Below are 21,025 nucleotides of genomic sequence, written 5' to 3'. Positions count from 1 at the left end.
TGTTTCTTAACTACATCACAATAGCAAGCCCTAGTTGTGTGTCTGGGGAGGGGAAAATTTTTCTGGAAAGTATAGACTTTCCATTTCTCATCTTGTGAAATAGTATAGCTGAGATGCATACAGACACAAAAGTAGAGGATCCTGCACTGTTTCTGAATTTGCAATTTGCTAGCCATATGACTTTGCTATTCCATATATTGTTTCTTGGCTTTATTTTGTATTTATCAAAGGAAGAAAAACACTTGTCAGGTGGTTATAGGTTTAAATAAAAATATATATTTGAAAAAACTTTCTAAACAGGAGCACTTTAAAAGTGTCAGAAACGTTGTATTTGCTGATTGACCACCACATACTTTGTTTGGGACTTATTAGGCATTAAATTTGGGAATATCATTGCTTCAATGACATCTTATATAGCCTTCTGAATATGTATTTTTAAAATATTATTTCATAGTTATGAGACCAAATTGTTCTGAAGTATTATTTTTTTCCTCAGTTTATAGACCAGCAACAGTTCTACCTGGCTCTGGACAACAAGATGATAGTGGAAATGCTCAGGACAGATCTCTCCTACCTCTGTAGCCGCTGGAGGATGACAGGCCAGCCCACCATCACCTTCCCCATCTCACACACCATGCTTGGTAAGGGCTCTAAGAGCCAAGGAATGAGTATACTTTTAAAAATGTCTGATATTTAGTCCTTCAATGTCCTAGATGTAATGGAGAGCTAGCTACTTCTTATGATTTTATTCTTTCAGCAGTTTTCATTAGCTCCTCTTTTGTTTTCTAAGAATTGGGGACATATGGGGAGAAAGAGTTTGATCAGGTCTCTGCTCCCTTATGTTTTAGAAAGCTAAGACACAATAAGTATAAAACAAATACACAGAATATTTAAAATGATTTGAGAGCCATGATTTTTAAAAATGTACCAGAGAAAACCTTGGTTGGGGGCTACTTTAGATAATTTATTTCTAAGTCAATTTATAGAAACCATATTCATGCAATACTTTTTAAAATGTTTTGATTAGTGCATTATAGTTATACATAACATTGGGGTTCATTTTAACATAATCATACATGCATGGAATATAATTTGTTCCACTTTGGTCCACAATACTTTCTCTTTCCCTCATCTTCTCTCCCCCCCTCCCCGTTTCCTCTCCTCTATTCTATTGGTCTTCCTTCTATTTATTTATAGTGATTTTTAAATTAGGGCTTTATAGATACACATTCTTTTTAGAGACAGTAATATCAGTTGGGTGTGGTGGTACACACCTGTAATCCCAGTGTCTTAGGAAACTGAGGCAGGAGGATTTCAAGTTCAAAGACAGCCTTGGTGACCCTGCCTCAAAATTAAAATAAAAAGGGACCTGGGTGTAGCTCAGTGGCAGACAACCCCTAGGTTAAATTGCCAGTTCTACAGAAAAACAAATAGCAAAACAGTAATACTACATTTTGCATCTTATTCCAATAGAACAATATTTTATAGAAAAATTCCCAGGCTTCTCCTTCCAAAGCCTGTCTGGTGGAAACAGTAAAATGTAGCAGAGAAAAAGTGAAAAGGCTTTTGGTGTATTTTTTTTCTTTTTTGGCTGGGCTTCCTGCCATTGCTTAGTTGAAACTGGGTGAAAGGCTTTATTGTTCTCTCAGTTCCTGGAAGACTAGAGCCAATACTGAAGCCACTGCTTTCTTTCTGTGCTTCTGTTGTTGCTTCCAAAGGTTTGTTTATACTGCCAAAGTACATAGAGTTCCTTTTCACTAAAGAAGAATATTGTACCATAAGTCATTTAAAATCCAGATAGACTGTTAGGAATTTTAGTCACATCTTAAAAGTGCTTCAGAATCATAGGAGTTGAGAAAGTAGGGTAGTCTTTCTTCTTTTTCCTTTAGGGCAATTAACAAGTACCCATTTAATAACTACTTTGTTCCCAGAATTGTCTTTAGAAAGAAGAAAGTCTAATTGGAGGGGCAAAATTAATACATAAAATAACAGAAATCAATCAATAAGTTAGTATTTCACAGTGAAGGTTATCAGATTATAAAAGAAAATTTCTCAACTGAGGTGAGACTTAAGCAGGTTTTTGGAATTGTTCATATAAATATAGGAGGAGGCATGAAGAAAGGGTACTTTGAGGGGGGAAATACCATGAGTGCAACCTGAAGGCAGGAATGAGCTTGACTTGTGAGGCCAATGAAGAGACTAACCTTAGTAGAATGGATTTTGCATACTGGAGGATAATTATAAACAAAACTGGAGAAATAAAGTAGGATCAGATTATGTCAACCATCAAAAGGTTTTCAGTAGGGAGTGACATGATCAAAGTGATGTTTAGGAAATATTGGTTGTGACTGTACACATTGTAATGAGGAGAGACTGATCTCAAGGAAGATAATTTACATATGAGGTGAAGAAAAGACACACTGAATGGGTGGTATTAGAAATAGAGTGGAAATGAGTGGTGGTCTGTGCCTGTAGTCCCAGCTAATCAAGAGACTGAGTCAGAAAGTTCACTTAAGTATAGCAGTTTAAGGCCAGCCTGGACAACATTTGTTTCCAACAAACAGCTGGGTGTGGTGGCCTGTACCTGTAATCCCAGTGACTCAGGAGGCTGAGGCAGGAGGATTCCAAATTTGAGGCCAACCTTAGCAACTTAGCAAGTATTTGTCTCAAAATAAAAATAAAATAAATAAATAAATAAAAGTGTTGGGATTATCACTCAGTAGTAAAGTGCTCCTGGGTTCAGTCTCCAGTACCAAAAAAAATAAAAGGCTTCTTGGAGGTGATAGGTGAGGCATAATAATGAAAAAAAGAATTATTGAGGAACAAACACTGCTATAGAGATGTGAAGTAAGATATATCAGTAAAGAGATTGTGGCAAAAGAAGATAAAGACAGCATTTCAAATAGAGGCAAGAGACTATAAATAAATACATTTCAGATGATAATAAATTTAGGCTTATTACTTTACTTTTTGTGAAAAACAAATTCTAAATTAATAAAAAAGCTACACACACACAAAATAAACCTTTGAAGGGCTGGGACTGTGGCTCAGCGGTAGAGCACTAACCTAGCATGTGCAAGGCAAATATGGAAGCAAATATGGTAGAATATTTTTGCAATCTTAGACTGACGAAATCTGTCCTTTGAAATATACCAAAAAGAAAAAAATTGACAAATGTAAAAACACAAAATACATAAAAGCACCAAGGATGAGGTTGAAAGAAAAATAATAAAGCTATATAAAGTATTTGCCATGTATCTATAGAGAAAATATTAATATTCAAAACATAAAAAGCTCTTGAAAGTCAATTGAAAAAAAGAAATGTAAACTACTTTAATGGAAAAATGATCCTTGATGGGCAATTCATGAAAGAAATGCAAATGGCCAGTAAATACATGAAAACATGCTCAATTTACTGGCAATAAAATTAAAACAGTGTCTTCTTATTTTATCTATCAGATAAACAAAGATTAAAAAGATTGCTAATGCCCATTCTTGTTAAAAGTATAGAAATGCAGTCACTTTCTATACTGTTGGCAGAAATATAATTGGCACAATGATTTTAGTGGTGATTTGCAGTCTCTATAATTATATTAATATGTGCTCCCTTTGTCCTACAAGTTCTACCTGTAGAAATTTAACCTAAGGAAATAATAGAATAAATCCATAAAGATTAGGTACAATGATCTTCAGTACAGAGTTGATTATAACTTTAAATGTCTTCTATGGAGTCATTTTTAGCTATTGCAAAGGATGAATCAGAAAAAGTGGATCACAAATGATTATGTGCAGTATGATCACTTTCACACAAAATCAGATAATTATTAGCCTTCTAGACATTTTTATGCTTATGCACACACATATAAATCAAGGCTGAGGAAAGTTGTCCTTTGCAAGACACAAAAAGAAAAAAAAATGACAAACTTAAAACATGAAATTTTAAATCAATCTCATAAAAAGCACTAAGGATGTGTTGCTTAAGATATATGTATGAAATAATGTATATAAAACATTTATTATAGTGCTTGGCACATAACAGTCAACAAATAGTTACTGCTGCATAATTATGTCAGCATTCAGGAGTGATTAAACACTCTGCCATCAGATACTGTATTAAGTACTTAGGATAAATAAAATAATGCCTTTGAAGAACTCTTTCTATTAGTCATAATGCCTTACCATGTGCCCATTCAGCATGTTGCTTCTCAGGCAGGTGAATTATTGAAATATAAGGTGATTATTTGTACCATCACCACCAGAATGTTGGTTTTAAATATTTCCCCCTACTTTAAAGTTAAAGCCATAAATATTGTGCTAAAATTCTCTCCATTTCAAGATGAAGATGGAACGAGCTTGAATTCAAGTATCCTGGCAGCACTCCGAAAAATGCAGGATGGCTATTTTGGTGGGGCAAGGTAAGTGATCTATATATTCCTGTTAGTGAAATGAATTGAAACTTGTGAGTTGAGAAGAGTAATGGCAGACTTGTGTTGCCTCACTGTGTGTCTTCAACAACACAATCCCATCATACTAGAGGAACTAGAATTTGATTGAATGAATCGAGGAATTCAATGTAATAGAAAAAGTTTAGATTTCCACACCCTGTTATTTTTCTAGATCTCAGGGGACCATAAAACATATTTTTTAGAAAAAGAAGTTTACTGAATTTACCCAATTCTGGCTGCTTTTTTCTCCCAAATTTTTATTTTTGCAGAGTTTCCAGCTTACAGAAATTTGTAAGCATAGTATGAAACACCCATGTACCCTTTCTCAGTATTCACCTATTGTTGACGTTTGTTTCAATGTGTGTTTTCTCTCTCCCTTCTTCTCTCTCTTCCTTTGTTCCTCCCTGTCACTTCCCTCACTCACACATACGTGCATACATACACACACACACACAAACACACACACACATGTATGGGTGAGGGTATATATATATGTGTGTGTTTATATATATAAACACATATATACACATACTTTTTTGCTAAGAAGGTTAGCTATAGACATCATAACTCTTCAGCCTTTAATACTTCAATTTCCATCATCTAAGAACAAAAATAGTATTATAAGTAACCACAATATAATCATCATAGGTAGGGAATTTCATATTAATACACTACAATATTCCCCTCTTATCTCTCAGGGATACTATGCCTAGATAAACGTGGTGGATGCCTGAAACTACAGATAGCTGCGAATTAGGCACAGTAAGAGATGAATAACAATAACTAAAAGTAAAACAATTATATCAATATACTATGATAAAATTTATAGAAAATTTATGAATTATTTGTTTTTATATTTTCTATTTAATATTTTTGGACAACCATAGACCTTGAGTAACTGAAACAATGGAATGCCAACCCACAGATAAGAAGGGAATACCATATCTAACGTCTAATAACATCCTTGTTTAAAATTGCCCAATTGCCCCAGTAATGTTTTCCCATAGCTTTTTTCCCTATCCAGGATCCAACCAAAGGAGTACTTACTTCCAAAGAAGTAAACATTAGCATTAAATTATTATATCTCTTTGGTATCTTTTAATCTAGAACAGTTTTCCAGCATTTTGATAATCTTTCTTGATAATCTCATTAACTTTTGAAGAATGTGGGTCAGTTATTTTGCAGGATGTCTCTCAATTTGAATTTGTCAGGTTATATGTTTGGCAGGAGGCCTACCTGGGTGATGTTGAATCCTTGTTTTAATTTAGGATCTTCAAGATGGAAAGAATCCTTTAAATGATTAGGAGAGATACACGATGGGAATATAGATTTTATTACTTACTGGCCAAGGAAAGAGTGAATTGCATGCCCAGAAACCACACACAGAGGCCAGGAGCCCAAAGACAGAGACCCATGGGCCATCTCCTGTATTGGGATCCAAGGCATTATAAAAACAGGTTTCCAATAGGAAATTCTAAGGGGTAAAGTAATTTAAAGTAAGCAGATATGAATTCTAGGAGGTCATACTATGGCTCAGAAGAGATCACTAAGCATATCTACACTGTCTATGCAGGATGTGGGGATCATAAGGACCAGTCAAATAGACTGTATCTAGCTGTACTTAGGAATGTGATCACCAGAAGGAAGTTGTATAAGGCAGATATCTTGATCAATCCTAAGTAAATAGAGGAGGTGCAGAACTGGAAACTGTTAAGGATGACTGAGCTCTCCCTGTGTTATGAGAAAGTTATTAAACATATTCAAAATAGATGCTGAAGTCACCTAAAATAAGAAATCACTAGGGTCCTTCTCAGGACATTGTATCAGGAGGCACATGAGATTGGTTTCTTACCTTAGTGATGTTAACTTTGATCACTTGGTTAAAGTGGTATCTGCCAAGTTTCTCCATCTGTTTTCCCAACAGTCTTCAACCAAATAATTAGCTTCCGTTGATTCTTCCATGACTTAATTATTACTAATAGAGTTGTAAAAGGGCATTTCTGTGTTTCTGTCACTCTGTGTACATTCATTCGTTGACATTGCTATGTATAAAAGGGAGCTTTGTCTTCCCCTATATTTTGTCATTTAGTATCAGCATAGATTCATAGGCTTTTATTTTATTTCAATATGTCATGATCTATTCCTGTCATCATTTATTTCAATGAACACATTATCCAAGGTCTGGGAATAAGCAGCTCCTTCAAGCTGGATTTTTTAGAAAATTATTACTACTCACTTTCCTTTTGAGTTTTGTAATTGGCTTTATAAGTAGGGGAAAATATGCCTTACAGGCTACTGTAATGTATAAAATTTTCAAATACCATCTTTTATGTTCCAAATGTTCAGCAGGGGCTAGTTTTTAAATGATGTGATGGGTTTGTTTTGATTTATATTCATTCTCTCCTGGCTTATCTAAGTAGCCAATGCAAATTGGACATCTGACATAGTTATCAAAATAACATATGGCAATGGAAGAGAACAAAATTGATGTGCTTGGAGATTGTGAACCCATAATTGTAGACTTTATTAAGAGAACCCTCTGACCATTTAAGCTGAGCATTATGCCTAGGAGTGCTGAGAAATTTCACGTTTACAAAATGTATACTAATGATGAATTTTAGTAATCCTCCAACAAATCATAATAAGTATTATTTTATCACAAAGATTTTGTGGTGTTAAAAGGATTGCCCCTGATTTCCTGTTTTGTATCTACCCTCTAATTGTCAGGATTCAAACAGGTAAATTGTCAGAGTTTTTGACGACATCCTGCTGCTCGCACTTGAGCTTCATGGATCCTGGACCTGAGGGTAAGCTGTACAGTGAAGATTATGATGATGACACCTATGATGAGCTTGAATCTGGCAACTGGATGGATGGCTTTGATTCAATCAATAATGGTAAGGAGGCTTCATAAAGCACTGGCTAGCTGGATAAGAATATAAAATATTGTTCAGCATTGTCTTTAATAATTCACGCTGCCAGCAATCTCACAGTGTACCAACCTCACTCCTCTTTAATACACCTAGATTTCTACTTTTGTTTGGCTTCACTTTTCATCCCTTTACTTACCTTTGGTTTCTGGTCTAATATCCCTGCCGTGATTGTGGAGTTGGACTGTCCCTTACTAAGGTTAGGGAAGATTTCTCTTCTGGGGCATTTGAAGTGCCTGGTGATTTTGAAATGGGAAGAAGCAGTGGTGAGTAAGAGATATTTAATCAAGTGCACAGTTTAAAAATACATATACAGGGCTGGGGTTGTGGCTCAGTGGTAGAATGTTTGCCTAGCATGTGTAAGGCACTGGGTTCAATTCTCAGTACTGCATACAAATAAGTAAAATAAAGGTCCATTGACAACTAAAAAGTATTTTTAAAATACATATACAGGGCTGGGGTTGTGGCTTAGCAGTAGAGTGCTCACCTAGCACATGAGAGGCCCTGGGTTCAATCCTCAGCACCCATAAAAATAAATAAATAATGATATCATGTAAAAAAATACATATACATTACTGCATTTTACTTTAAAATTATAAAATATAAAATTTAATTTAGAGTGCTTTTTATATAATATTTAAGGGCTATATCAGAATCTCTGGGGAGATATGTTAGTTCAAAAAAAAGCCTGTTTAAAATGCCTATTGCTTTCATATTACAAACTAGACAAATAATACACAGTAAAACAAAAATACAACTGGCTACTAGGATATAGTAAGAAAGCTTTGTGGGAGCTTAAATTAAAAATGACTGAGAAATCCTTACCTGTAGTGTAAAAACACTGACCTATGCCAGACAAGCTGTTATATTGTTTGAATCTTAAAGAAAGAAGGGACCTTAAAAAGTAATTATTCTTCTAGCCATCTAAAACTTGGGTTGCTACTTTTATTGTTTGGGTATTTGACTGTTAGCCTGAATTTTTTTTAAAAAAATTTCATATGTATGTTATAGTTGTATATTTTGATGGGATTTGTTGTTACATATGCATCCATGCACACAATATAATTTGGCCAATATCATTTCCCAGCATTCCACTCCTCCCTCCCCACCTCCCACCCTTTGGTCCCATTCCTTTACTGATCTCTCTTTGATTTTTAGCAGATCCAACCCACCTTTGTTTTCCTTTTTCCTCTTGAGCTTCTGCATATGAAAGAGAACACATGACCCTTAATGTCTGAGATTGACTTATTTCCATTAACAGTGGTCTGTATTCCATCCATTTTCCTGCAATTGACAATTTTATTTTTCTTTATGGCTGAATAAACTCCATTGTGTGTGTGTGTGTGTGTGTGTGTGTGTGTGTGTGTGTGTGTATCACATTTTCTTTATCCATTCATCCATTGTCAGACACCTAGGCTGGCTCCATAGTTTGGTTATTGTGAATCATGCTGCTATAAACAGTAGTATGACTGTATCACTGTAGTACAGTGACTTTAATTATTTTGAATAAATACTGAGGAGTGGTATAGCTGGGTCATATATGGTGGTTCCATGACTAACCTTTTGAGGAACTGCCGTACTGATTTCCATAGTGGTTGTACTAATTTACAATCTCATCAACAGTGTAGGAATGTTCCTTTTTCTCCACATCCCCACCAGCATTTACTATTGTTTGTGTTCTTCAGGACTGCCACATTTTTATTTTTTATATTGAGATAAGATCTCATTAAGTTGCTCAGGATGGCACTGAATTTGCAGTCCTCCTGCCTCAGCCTCCCAAGTAGCTGGGATTACAGATGTGCTAAAATACATATTTTTTATGATTTGTATCACTACATTTGTTCTTACAGCATTCTGAGTCACTTTCCCACATTTGGGTGTGCTCATTAGTGGTCTCACAGTGGGTATGTTGATTGCTTAGGTAGAAAGATTCTCTTCATATTCTTGTAATTCTCAACTTAAGATCATCCAAAACTAGATAATGTGTGACTGACTTAGCTGACTTCTCTACTGATCCAGAGAGTGTACTTTTCAACTGTAAACAGTATGAATATTTATGTAAAGTTTAAAGTATTAAGCATCCACAGAGTATATGTATATTTTTATTTCAATTATCTGTATTTCATTATCTAATATTATATGCTGGCATGCAAATAAAGATCAATTAACTTTAAAAAATAATAATATTATAGAAGTTGTATGGTGGAGGGGGAGCCCAAAAGGATATGGACCATATCTACTTCACCAAAACATAGCACATAGTATACTGCCTGGTACATAGTAGCCAATATACATTTGGCAAATAAATATATGATGTGACTAAAAGGCCACAAGAGTCTCATAGTGCTTTCTTCATAAATGCCACATGGAGATTTTTTTTTATTAGTAGTAATTGTAGTTTTTGTTCATAGATTATGTTTATCACCAGGCTTAATGTTTTTTGGAAGATTTTTGCCATTCCCTGACCCTTTCTCACAAAAGTCTCCTACTAGTGGGACTTGAAAGGCCTTGCTCTGCTCCCCCTTCACTACCTCTGCCACCATTCCATCACTCACACCTACCTACACAAATTATGAAACATTTGCTCCACCTATCTTAGAATAAGCTCATACTGCTACAGGGTACCTTAACATCGTCCCAGGAAACCTGAAGAACAGGTGGGTCCTGGTGGATGGCCATATTCTCTAAATCTTAAATCTATGAGGTTATATAATGCTCACAAGCTTTTTAGCCCCTCCATGATTAAAAAAAACAACAACAACAACAAAAAAAAAAAACAGCCTACTTCCGGTGCTGCGTTATGAGTACGGGAGCCCATCATTCTGATTGCTGGGGTAGACTTTGAAGTAACTAAACTGTTCATTCTTTTCTCTCTCCCTCCTCCCACTAATCCTGCAGCTCTCTGTGGTGATGAAGTTGCTCGTTATTTAGATCACCTTTTGGTGCACACTGCTCCCCATCCTAAACTAGCCCCTACCTCACAGAAGGGAGGGCTAGATCGGTTCCGAGCTGCTGTGCAAACAACCTGCGACTTAATGTCCTTGGTGACCAAGGCCAAGGAACTCCATGTACAGAGTGAGTAATGCCATGACTCACCAGAGTCAGGCACAGGATGACATAAAGCCCAGGATGGGGGCGGGATATTGATTACACATAAGCAGGAACTTTGTTTTGTTCACTGCTTTATCCCCAGCATCTTGGACAGCACCTGGAACATATCAGACACTCAAATATTTGTAAAACAATAAACCAAATACAGTTTTGCTATCCATAATGCTATAGAGTCTGGTTTAACCAGGGACATGGTAGGAGAGTCAGAACAATAGGCGTGGAGCATATTCAGTTCTATCATCACAGTAAAATGATGGTAAGAAGGAAAAGTTTAGAAAAAATCCTCCTTTGGAAGTAGTTTTGTTTATAGATAAAGCATTGCAAGATGATTACAGGTCAGCTATGCAATGGAAAGGGAGATAGTCTTAAGTAAGTTACAATTGGTTCCATTAGGCCAGTTGTAATTTTTATAGTTGGTCATTCTAGCCATGTAGATCTGTAATTGTCAAATATGATACTCATCCTTCACTGAATACTCTTCCCCATGACCCCTTTCCTCTTTCAGTAATATTTACAGTGGGGGATGTCTTCTACTACACATTATTAGGAGTTGCCATGGTTCCTAAAAGTATTCATTGTTTCTGTGTAGTAGCCACAAATGAAGGGAGAGAAGGGCTCCTTGGCCACACCTAGAAAACCCAAATGTTAACATTATTTAAATAATGAGGATGCTTGAGATGCATGCTCTTGCTGTCTAAAACTTTATTGACCATTACTAACCAAAGATATTAAATATGAACTCTAGGGATTCATTTAACATGTATAAAGGAGAAAAGCTTAGCATGCCCTTTGGGTATACTCACTGGAGAACGGGCTTATGTAAGATGAAGTTTATTGTCATATTTCTTGATTGTGAATCAGGAAAACTTGAGCTTAATTCCTAGCTCTGCTACTTACTTGCTTGAGCTCTGTAACTCTTTGTATATGTAAAATGGTGAAAATGACAAGAGAGTCTCTTCTTAGTGATTATGGGTAAGTATTTCAACAATGTACTGTAAGTAAGAAATCTTAAGAATATCTCAAAGTTGGTCAGCCACTAGATTGTTTTGATTCCCTAGACAAGTTCATCCAATCACCTATTCTCAGGGAAATCTAACCACTAGCCATCAAGTATTTTCTTAGGAATGTCCAGAAAATATAAAATGTAACTGAACCCTTTGTGTTACTTGTGGCATTCTGCCAAAGTTTCAGTGATAGCACCATCATGGAATTCATTGCACTTAGTAAATTTAATATCTTACATGACCACCTGATGGTATAATTCTAGAAAATCAAATTAAAATATGTTTATTGATTAATTGGACAGTCTTTAAATTATCTAATATTCACATTTCTCTTTTTTGGTATTAACAAGGAATAAAAAAATTGCCATTCTTGTTTTATAAAGAATTGACTGATATATAACCTAATTCCTGAGGTCAGCTGTGCATTTTTATTGGTCTCTTAGTTAGCTAACCTTCCTAATAAATGTCAACCTCTTGCAGATGTTCACATGTATCTTCCTACAAAGTTATTTCAGCCTTCTCGGCCTTCATTCAAATTACTTGACTCGCCTCAGTCCCCACAAGATGACCAGGTAAATGTGCGCTTGAATTATTTCTATTTGTGTGTGCAAAAAAGCCATCTTTATAGAAAATTATAGAACTAGCCATTATGGTTCCTGTTAGTAGCTGATAGTAGGCAAAATACTATCCTGATGAAGATACATGTCCTTTTCAGTTCCGTCTTAAAGTGGACAAGTTTTCCTAAGTACATTTCAAGAAAACTACTTTGCTGTATCATATGTCTTGATGGTTTCACTGTTTTTGCTTTGCTTTTCATCAACATTTAGAGAATTCTTATGTAAAAGTTTTAAAGATAGAAAGATGACTCATTCTAGGGCATATTAAGTGGAGCACTTGTGGACTTAATTTCTTTTCAACATTTCTCAAACTAAAGGTTCCCTCTGTTCGTGTAGAAATGCATCTTCCTAGAGACCAATCTGGGGAGGTAGACTTTGAAGCACTGGTTTCACAATTAAAGGAGACCACAAGCTTACAGGAACAAGCTGATATTCTCTACATGTTGTATACTATGAAGTAAGTGATGGATATTATCAGCATATTTTAATGTTCATATAGAGAGGAAGTATAACATAGTCTTTTTATTCTATAACAAATATCTTAGATAATCCACTTATTAAAAGAAAAGGTTCTTTTAGCTTATGGTTTTGGAGGCTTCAGTTCATGATTTATTTCTTTTGGTTCTGTGGTGAGTCAGCATACCATGGCAGCTGCATGTGGCAAAACCATTCACCTCATGGACAGGATGTAGAAAAGAGAGAGAGAGAAAGAGAGGGAGAGAGAAAAGAGACCAGGATCACATAATCACCTTCAAGGGCATGCCCCCAGTGATCTAAGACCTCCCACAAGGTCTCACCCCTTAAAGTTTCCACCATCTCCCAATAGTACCATGGGCTGGGACTAAACCTTTAACACATGGGCCTTTGGGACAATATTCCAGATCCAGATCATAGCATATAGGAAATGAACACAGCTTTGGAGTTTCACTGATCTGGTTTTGAATACAGGTTTGCAACCTACTCATTCCACAACTTAAAGCCTCAATTTTCCTCATTTACAAAATTTGGATTATACATACCTCATAGAATTATTATAAAAATCTATAAAGTTCCTAATGCCTGGCACATCGTCAGTAATCAATAATTGCCAAGGATTATTATCAGTATTGTGGTTCTTTTTAAAATATTTATTTATTTATTCATTTTAGTTAGTTACAACATCTTTATTTTATTTATTTATTTTTATGTGGTGGTGAGGATCAAACCCAGGACCTCACACGTGCTAGGCGAGTGCTCTACCGCTGAGCCACAACCCCAGCCCCAGTATTATGGTTCTTATTAAGCCTCCATTATTTGGTAAAACCTACAGATATATTCTTAACACAAGAGAAAGAAGAATATAGAGGCTTATAGGAAAAAGAAACTAATATTTTCAAATGTATTCTTATGTGTCATGTACCCCCTTAGTACTTTGTATCTTAAACTCAATATGTCCAAATTGATCTTCTCTTTCTTGCTTACCTCTACACAAAAATACCTGCTCTTCCTCCTCTTTTCTTGTTATGGTGAATAGAATATAAAGAGGCAGGATTTATGCCCCCTTCTAAATTTGGAAAAAGGGGCTGTCCATGTAGCTTGGTGTTAGTTTACTTGCCTAGCATGTGCAAGACCCTGGGTTTGATCCCCAGCACTGCAAAAAAATAAAAAAATAAAATGGGCAACAACTAGATATCATGTGCCTTCTGATGTTACTTAAGTACAGAGCATCGCCTATGAAGTTGCTCTTTTTGTCATTTGAATATTAATAAGATCTAATTAGCCTATTGTTGCCATTATACAATTCCTCATTAGCTTTTTTCCTAACGATTTTAGCAACTATCAGTGGTGATTGCCCAGATCTACTATTTCATTAGAGGTTTGCCAAATCCTGGTCTTCTAATTCTACACAATGATCTCTTTAATATGCTCATCTTACTAAATCCCTTCCCTTAATTTTTTTTTTTTTTGCTTCACTTAAGCAGGGGGAAAGTTCAGGAGCCTTAATATGGCACATAGGAACCTCTGTGATAAAGTTCCTGCCTCCTTCCAGATTCCACTTTCACCACTTTGTGTCCTGTAATTGGTATTCCAGCAACACCAAAGTGCACGTAGTTTTTCATCAACACTATGTTGTCTCATTTCTGTGTCTTAGCTCATGTTCCTCTCTTTGCAAGGACTCTCTCCTTCCTCTTCAGTCTGACTTATACTCAGCTCTTCTCATATCGTCCAAGGAGTCAGCTTGAAACCTTTCACTTTCCTAATCCCTGCTCCTTAAGCATTCCTTGTAATGCAGTACAGACAACTAATACTTTATTGCCATGTTATTGTGTGTGTGTGTGTGTGTGTGTGTGTATCACCTCCATTACACTAAGCTCTTCGAGGACATTGACTGTTTTATTGTAGTCTGAAAACAACCTAGTGCTTGCCTTATAATATGTTCTCAGTATAGGCTGGTCAAACAAATGAACTTCTTCATTTAATCCTTATACTTTTTCTATGAGATGATTGGTACCTACATTTATTGCAGATGGGAGGACCAACTCAGAAAGGTTGATCAACTTTCTGAAGGTCACACAGTTAGGGGAAGAGATGAGATGAAAAACCTTGTTCTCTGACTCCAAAGTTCATGCTATTTTCATCAAACTATCCTATTTAATGAGCAAATGAAAAAGACACAGGTCTTCTGTTAGCTGAAAAGCCATTGAATACCAAAGTAAAAATTTTACATACTCAGTTGTTTAAAAAAAATAACCTTCTGGGTGTGGTGGCACATGCCTGTAATTCTAGCAACTCTGGAGACTGAGGCAGGAGGATAGCAAGTTTGAGGCCAGCCTCAGCAACTTAGTGAGGCTCTAAGCAACTTAGGGAGACCCGGTCTCAAAATAAAAAATAAAAGGGTTGGGCATGTAGCTCAGTGGTAAATCACTCCTGGGTTCAATCCCTAGTACCAAAATAAATAAATAAATAACCCAAAAAAGCCAGGCATGGTGGCACAGACCTGTTGTCCCAGCTACTCAGTGGCTGAGGTGGAAGGATCACCTGATTGTATGAGTTCAAAGCCAATCTGGGTAACATAGCAAGACATATCAAAAATTAGAATAAAAATAATTAAAATAATTCAAATAGTTTTTAGCTATATGGGGCCTGAGTTTTTGTATATGCTTCACCTCAGACTTGTTCATAATAACTAAACCTCAGCCATGAATACTCTAAACCACTGCACCCCTTCAGAATTCACTAACCTAGACATCCCACACAGTGCTGCAGAGGGACATCACCTAGACATTTAACCCTTACCCCAGCTTCTCCATTCCCTCTGACAGTTCCCTTGTCCTTCTCCTTTTCTGAGTGACAGAATCTGGGCCAAGGTCTTCTGAATGATTTCATGTTTTGAGAGACTTCCCTTCTTATGCAACCTGTCAAAGTGCCACCCAGTAAAGCTTATTGTGTGTTACTATTTTTCTTAAAAGCCTGGGTCTTATTTTGGTATCTTTGTTCCTTTCTTTTTTTTCTTTTGTGGTATAGCACTTTATTCAGGTATGTGTCATGTACTTATTAGTCCAGCACATACTAAATGCAGGGGAATGGAAAGATAGAGAGAGTGAAAGGAGATAAAGGATAAGGACAGAATAACTGTAGCTTGAATAGAACTTGAAGATTCAGAGGGGTAATTGAGATGGGCAGGCAAAACGTTGCACACAAAAGCTCATGCTCACACCAATTCATATGATCCATGGTTGACCACCTCTTCTGCTCCTACATTGCATCCTAACTTGACCATGACATCTGAGTGAACCCTGTAATCTCCTTGAAACTAATATTCTATATAATATCAGATCACTTCAATAGGGGTTGTGGGCATAGCACAATGCACTGGGTTCCATCCAGCAACACACATATACACATGCACACCCAAAAACTTGACTAGTTTGTGTATGATCATGCTATGTGGCTATGTGATACACTTGGAACTCTATCCAGTTTCCCTGTGTAGACAAGAATAACAGATGTATTTTCCTATGTTTATTGACAGATATTCCTTTTGTGAATTGTATGTTTATAACCGTGAGTTATTTTTTATTTTTCTTATGAATATTAGATTACCCTTTTGTTATACATGTTTCATGTATTTTTCTAAGGATTTGCCTTTTAACTTTATGTGCCTTTCTCTACATTAAAACTTTAGTTTTTATGTAGTCAAACCTTTTGATCTTTTTATTTTTCTCTTTACTTTGTGGCACTGGAGATTGAGCCCAGCACCTTGCATATGCTAGGCACACACTCTTCAACTGAGTGATACCCCCAACCTGATATTTTCCTCTTTTGGCTTCGAGATTTCTTGCATGCATCAGGGATCTTCTCCCCTTCCAGAATTTAAAAAATGCTTTAAATACCTTTGATAAATTTTTTAATGTTTTAGGTCTTTAACCTACCTGGAATTTATTTTTATGTATGTCTTCCTGCTCAATGTGTCTAAAATCAGATTCACTGTACCAGAACATACTGCTTGTCTTTCTTTACTCTGTTTGTGATACCATCATTCTTTCAAATCACCCAGAAATTGTATCATCTTCAAGTCCTCCTTTTCCCTGCCTCTCCCCACATCACCAAATTCCATAGGGAATCACTGGCCAAATCTACACCTTCTAAGACCTTTCAACCTAATTTATCTACTATTGCTTCCACTCACAATGTGAATGCTCTCACCAAAGCTCAGCCTCTGCATGTCTACCTTCATACCTTGATTCATGTTTTTTCCTCTGCCTAGAATATTCTCCTTTGCTATACCACATCTCTATTTATACTTGCAATTCTCTCTATCCATCAAAGTCTAGTTCATCTGTCACCTCCACAAAGTATTCTCTGATCTCTAATAATAGAGAACAGAGATTAATAATAATATTTCCTGATTCTGAGATCTTGTAGCACTTTTTCATACTTTTAAAGTAAATTTGGATAATTTCAGATTTAAAGAAAAGTTTTAAAGATAACACAAAATTTTTCTAGTATCCTTTATCCTGATTCCTCTAGTGTTTCCACTGAGCTTTAATATCTCTCTCTTTTCTCATTGTCTCTATTTCTCCCTTATACCACCACAACCACCATCTATACTCAGTCTCTCTCTCTCTCTCTCTCTCTCTCTCTCTCTCTCTCTCTCTCTCTCTCTCTCTCACACACACACACACACACACACACAGACAGAGAGAGACACACACATTATTTTTTGAACCATTTGGGAGTGATAGAGTAGATGGGGATCATGTCTAAATTATTCAGTGTGTATTTCCTAAAAATTAGGAATTCTCTTACATAAGCATACTGTACTCACCAAAATCAGAAAATAACTTTGAAACAATACTAGTATCTATCTGCAGATCCTATTAAGATCTGTCAGACCATTAATGTATTTACTGCAAAAGAAAATCTAAAAATCATGTATTTCATTCAGTTCTTGTGTATCTTGAATCTCCATTGATCTAAAATAGTTTGAGTCTCATTTTTCATGTTATTGATATTTTTAGAAAAATAAAGATCATTTATCCTGTAGAATCCCCTCAGTCTTGAGTTTTTTGTTTTGTTTTGTTTGTTTTGTTTCTGGTACTGAGGATTGAACTCAGGGGCACTCAACCACTGAGCCACTTCCATACCCCATTTTGTATTTTATTTAGAGACAGGGTTTCTCTGAGTTGCTTAGCACTTTGCAGTTGCTGAGGCTGGCTTTGAACTCACGATCTTCCTATCTTAGCCTCCCAATCCGCTGGGATTACAGGTGTGCACCACCACGCCCTGCTCAGTCTTGATTTCTGTGATGCTTTATCACAAGTAAATTCAGGTTATGCCTTTTTTTTTTTCAGGAATACCCCTGAGTGATGCCAAGTTCTCTGAGTGTCATGTCAGGAGGCACATAATGTTGACTAGTCCAATTGCTAGTAGTGTTAACTTTGATCACTTGGTTTGATCAGTTGGTTAAGACAGTAGCTTCAAGATTCCTTCACTGTAAAGTTATTATCTTTTGAAATAAAAAAATAAATCTTGTAGAGCTATACCTTGAGACTGTAAATATGCTATTATTTTTTCAAACTTTAACTCACTTCATTTGTATCCATTGATGATCTCCTGTAGTATTTATTTCTTCTTTTTTTTTTCTTTTGGTACCGGGGATTTAACTCAGGCACGTGACCACTGAGCCACATCCCCAGCTCTATTTAGTATTTTATTGAGAGACAGGGTCTCACTGAGTTGCTTAGCATTTGGCTGTTGCTGAGGCTGGCTTTAAGCTCGAAATCCTCCTGCCTCAGCCTCCTGAGCTGTTGGGATTATAGGTGTGCACCACTGCACCTGGCTAACCTCTTGTAGTATTTCATGTTTTTTTTAAAAAAATTGATATATTAAATAGACAATACATTCTCATGATCGAAATTTTTTAAATACAAAAGAAAATATAATGAATGGGTAAAAGATCTTTCCCCAACTCTAGATACCCAGTTCCCCCCTTCACAGGCAACCAGTATATTTGTGTGTGTGTGCAACCTCCAGGGATATTTTATGCTTATTATGTAAATGCAGACATCTGTATTTTATCCCTATTTTGCCCAAATTTAGTATAGTATATACACGGCTGTATACCATGCTTTTTTCACTGAAACTTTGTATCATGACACAGATTGCTCATCCATATGTCAGGGGATTGATACTAACTGGCTGGCTGTTGGCTAGAATCTCATTACCTACAGGTGGAATAACAGCAAATAACCTCCCCATGTGTGTCTCTATTTTCTGACAGCATGAATACTGGGTTCTAAGAGTATGTGTCCCAGAGAAGACCAGGTAGAAGCCGTGTTGCTTTTTATGACAGCCTCAGAAATCATATGGTGTCACTTTTACCTTAGTCAAAAGCATGCCTGGGCTCAAGTAGGGGGAATACAGACCCCACTTCTTTTATTTTTTAACTGGTTAATTAATTTGTTTAACCATTCATTCATTTGCAGTACTAGATATTATACCTAGGTCCTCTCACTACTAGGCAAGTTTTCTACTAACTAAGCTACATCCCAAATCCTTTTTTATTTTTCATCTTGAGATGATCTTCCTATGCTGCTGAGGATGGTTTCGAACTTATGATCCTCCTACCTCAGCCTCCTGAGTTGCTGAGATTACAGGTGTGGGCCACCACGCCTGGCTAGATCTACTTTATATTTTCTTAGTAGCTGTATTGAATTCTATTATTTCACTGTACTATAATTTATTAAACCAGTCTTCTATTGATGAACATTTGTGTATTATCCATCACAATGTTTATAGTGAAAAACCTTTAATCATATATCATTTCACATGTGTAGAAGGAATTTATCCTCCAGAAAACCAGAAATTGGACTGATAGGTTAAAGAATATAGGTATTTTTATGTGTATAATGGCTTTTTGTATACTCTCTGTATCATACATATCTCTTTCACCATCCATTTTAGAGCTCTTTCATTATCCCAAAGAGAATTTCTATTCCTTTTATCCATTAACTTCCAATCCCTCCATCTCCCAGCCCTTGGCAACCAACCATTAATCTATTTCTTGCTTCTACAAATTTGCCTATTTTGGACATTTTATATAAATGGAGTCATACAATATGTGGTCCTTTGTAACAATTATCTTTCATTTAGCAAAGTATTTTCAAGGTTCACTTCTGTTGTAGCATGTATCAATTCTTCATTTATTTGCAAATATTATTACCTGTAGGACTCTGCCACATTTTATTTATCTATTTATCAGTTCATGGACATTTGAATTATTTCCACTTTTTTGGCAAATTGAATAATGCTAGTATAAACATTCACATACAAGTTAATGTGGACATATGCTTTCATTTCTCTTGGATAAGAGTAGAAATGCTGAGTCATGGTAACTATGTTTAACCATTGTAGGCACCACAAGGCTGTTTTCCAGTATTTTTGATATTAATATATATTTCCAGAAAGCCCTCCAGATGGATCACCCCAATTTTTATACCTACTAGGAACATATGGAAAGTGCCTGTTTTAACCAATGCAGTGTTATCAAATTTGGAAACTTTTGACAACTTGATATATTAAAAATCTTATCTTGGTATAATGTTAATTTTAATTTTTATTATTGTGGGTGAGGTAGAGCAACCTTTCCTATATTTAATTCCTGCCAGTATTTGTTTTGTCAGGTTTTCTTTTGTTGTTTCTTATTTTCTGATCTATTTACCAGAGGTCTTTATGTATGTAAAGAGAATTGGCCCTACGAAGTGCCAATATTTTCCCATTTTTGTAATTTGTCCTATACTTTGCATACAGTGGTTTTTGAGATCAAAGGTTTTTTTGTTGTTTTATGTGTACAAATGTATTAACGTTTTTATGGCTTCAAACATGTGTTCCATAGTTTAAAAGTCCTCTTCCCTCCAAAGTTATAAACAAATTCTCCCATATTTTTCTAGTTTCTTTACATTTAGATCTTTGATACATTTTGAATTATGGTATATACAGTGTAAAGTATAGATCCAACCTTTTTCAAGATGGCTACTTGATTGTCTTAACATCATGTAATAAATAATCTGCCTTTATCACATATTAAATTCCAAATTTCAGAGAACTTTGTATGTCTTTTATGGCCCTTCATAGTTGATTGTGTTATAGTAATTTTGTGCCAATAATGTATATGTATCCTTTAAAAATAAACACACATCCTTCTTATTTCTTCATTAGTTCCTGAAGTACAATCATACTTTCTGAACTTCCAGTAGGTAAACTAAATCTGTCTTTAGTGTCATCCCTGTTGAGGCCTGTAAAGAGGGTAAAATAATGCATTTTGTCCAAGTATAAATGAAACTAAGAAATTATTGGCTAGGTAGTTGCCTTTTAGGTTGACTATTTATCATAGTTTTATAAGGGTTTCTAGTAAATAGTATTAGTTTCCTGATGAA

At 35.8% G+C, this 21,025-nt stretch overlaps 1 protein-coding gene across 6 annotated transcripts in view; it reads left to right on the top strand.

Annotated features, from left to right (window-relative positions):
- The window catches only part of LOC124081583 (phosphorylase b kinase regulatory subunit alpha, skeletal muscle isoform), a gene marked incomplete at its 3' end in the record, with an annotated part of 99,925 nt that overhangs the window by 57,296 nt on the left and 21,604 nt on the right, over positions 1-21,025 (top strand). For 4 of the 6 annotated variants that reach the window (XM_046427803.2, XM_046427800.2, XM_046427802.2 and 1 more), the window contains 6 exon segments: positions 497-641; positions 4,337-4,415; positions 7,173-7,342; positions 10,274-10,450; positions 11,971-12,062; positions 12,425-12,564. In XM_046427803.2, the coding sequence (XP_046283759.1) occupies positions 497-641; positions 4,337-4,415; positions 7,173-7,342; positions 10,274-10,450; positions 11,971-12,062; positions 12,425-12,564 (803 nt within the window). 6 annotated transcript variants of the gene reach the window in all.

Source organism: Marmota monax, unplaced genomic scaffold (genome assembly GCF_021218885.2).
Source record: "Marmota monax isolate L192 unplaced genomic scaffold, Marmota_monax_Labrador192_F-V1.1 WCK01_AAM20220418_F8-fsc00647, whole genome shotgun sequence".
NCBI lineage: Eukaryota > Metazoa > Chordata > Mammalia > Rodentia > Sciuridae > Marmota > Marmota monax.
The sequence above is the reverse complement of the archived record's forward strand: the minus strand, read 5'-3'. Positions and strand labels throughout refer to the sequence as shown.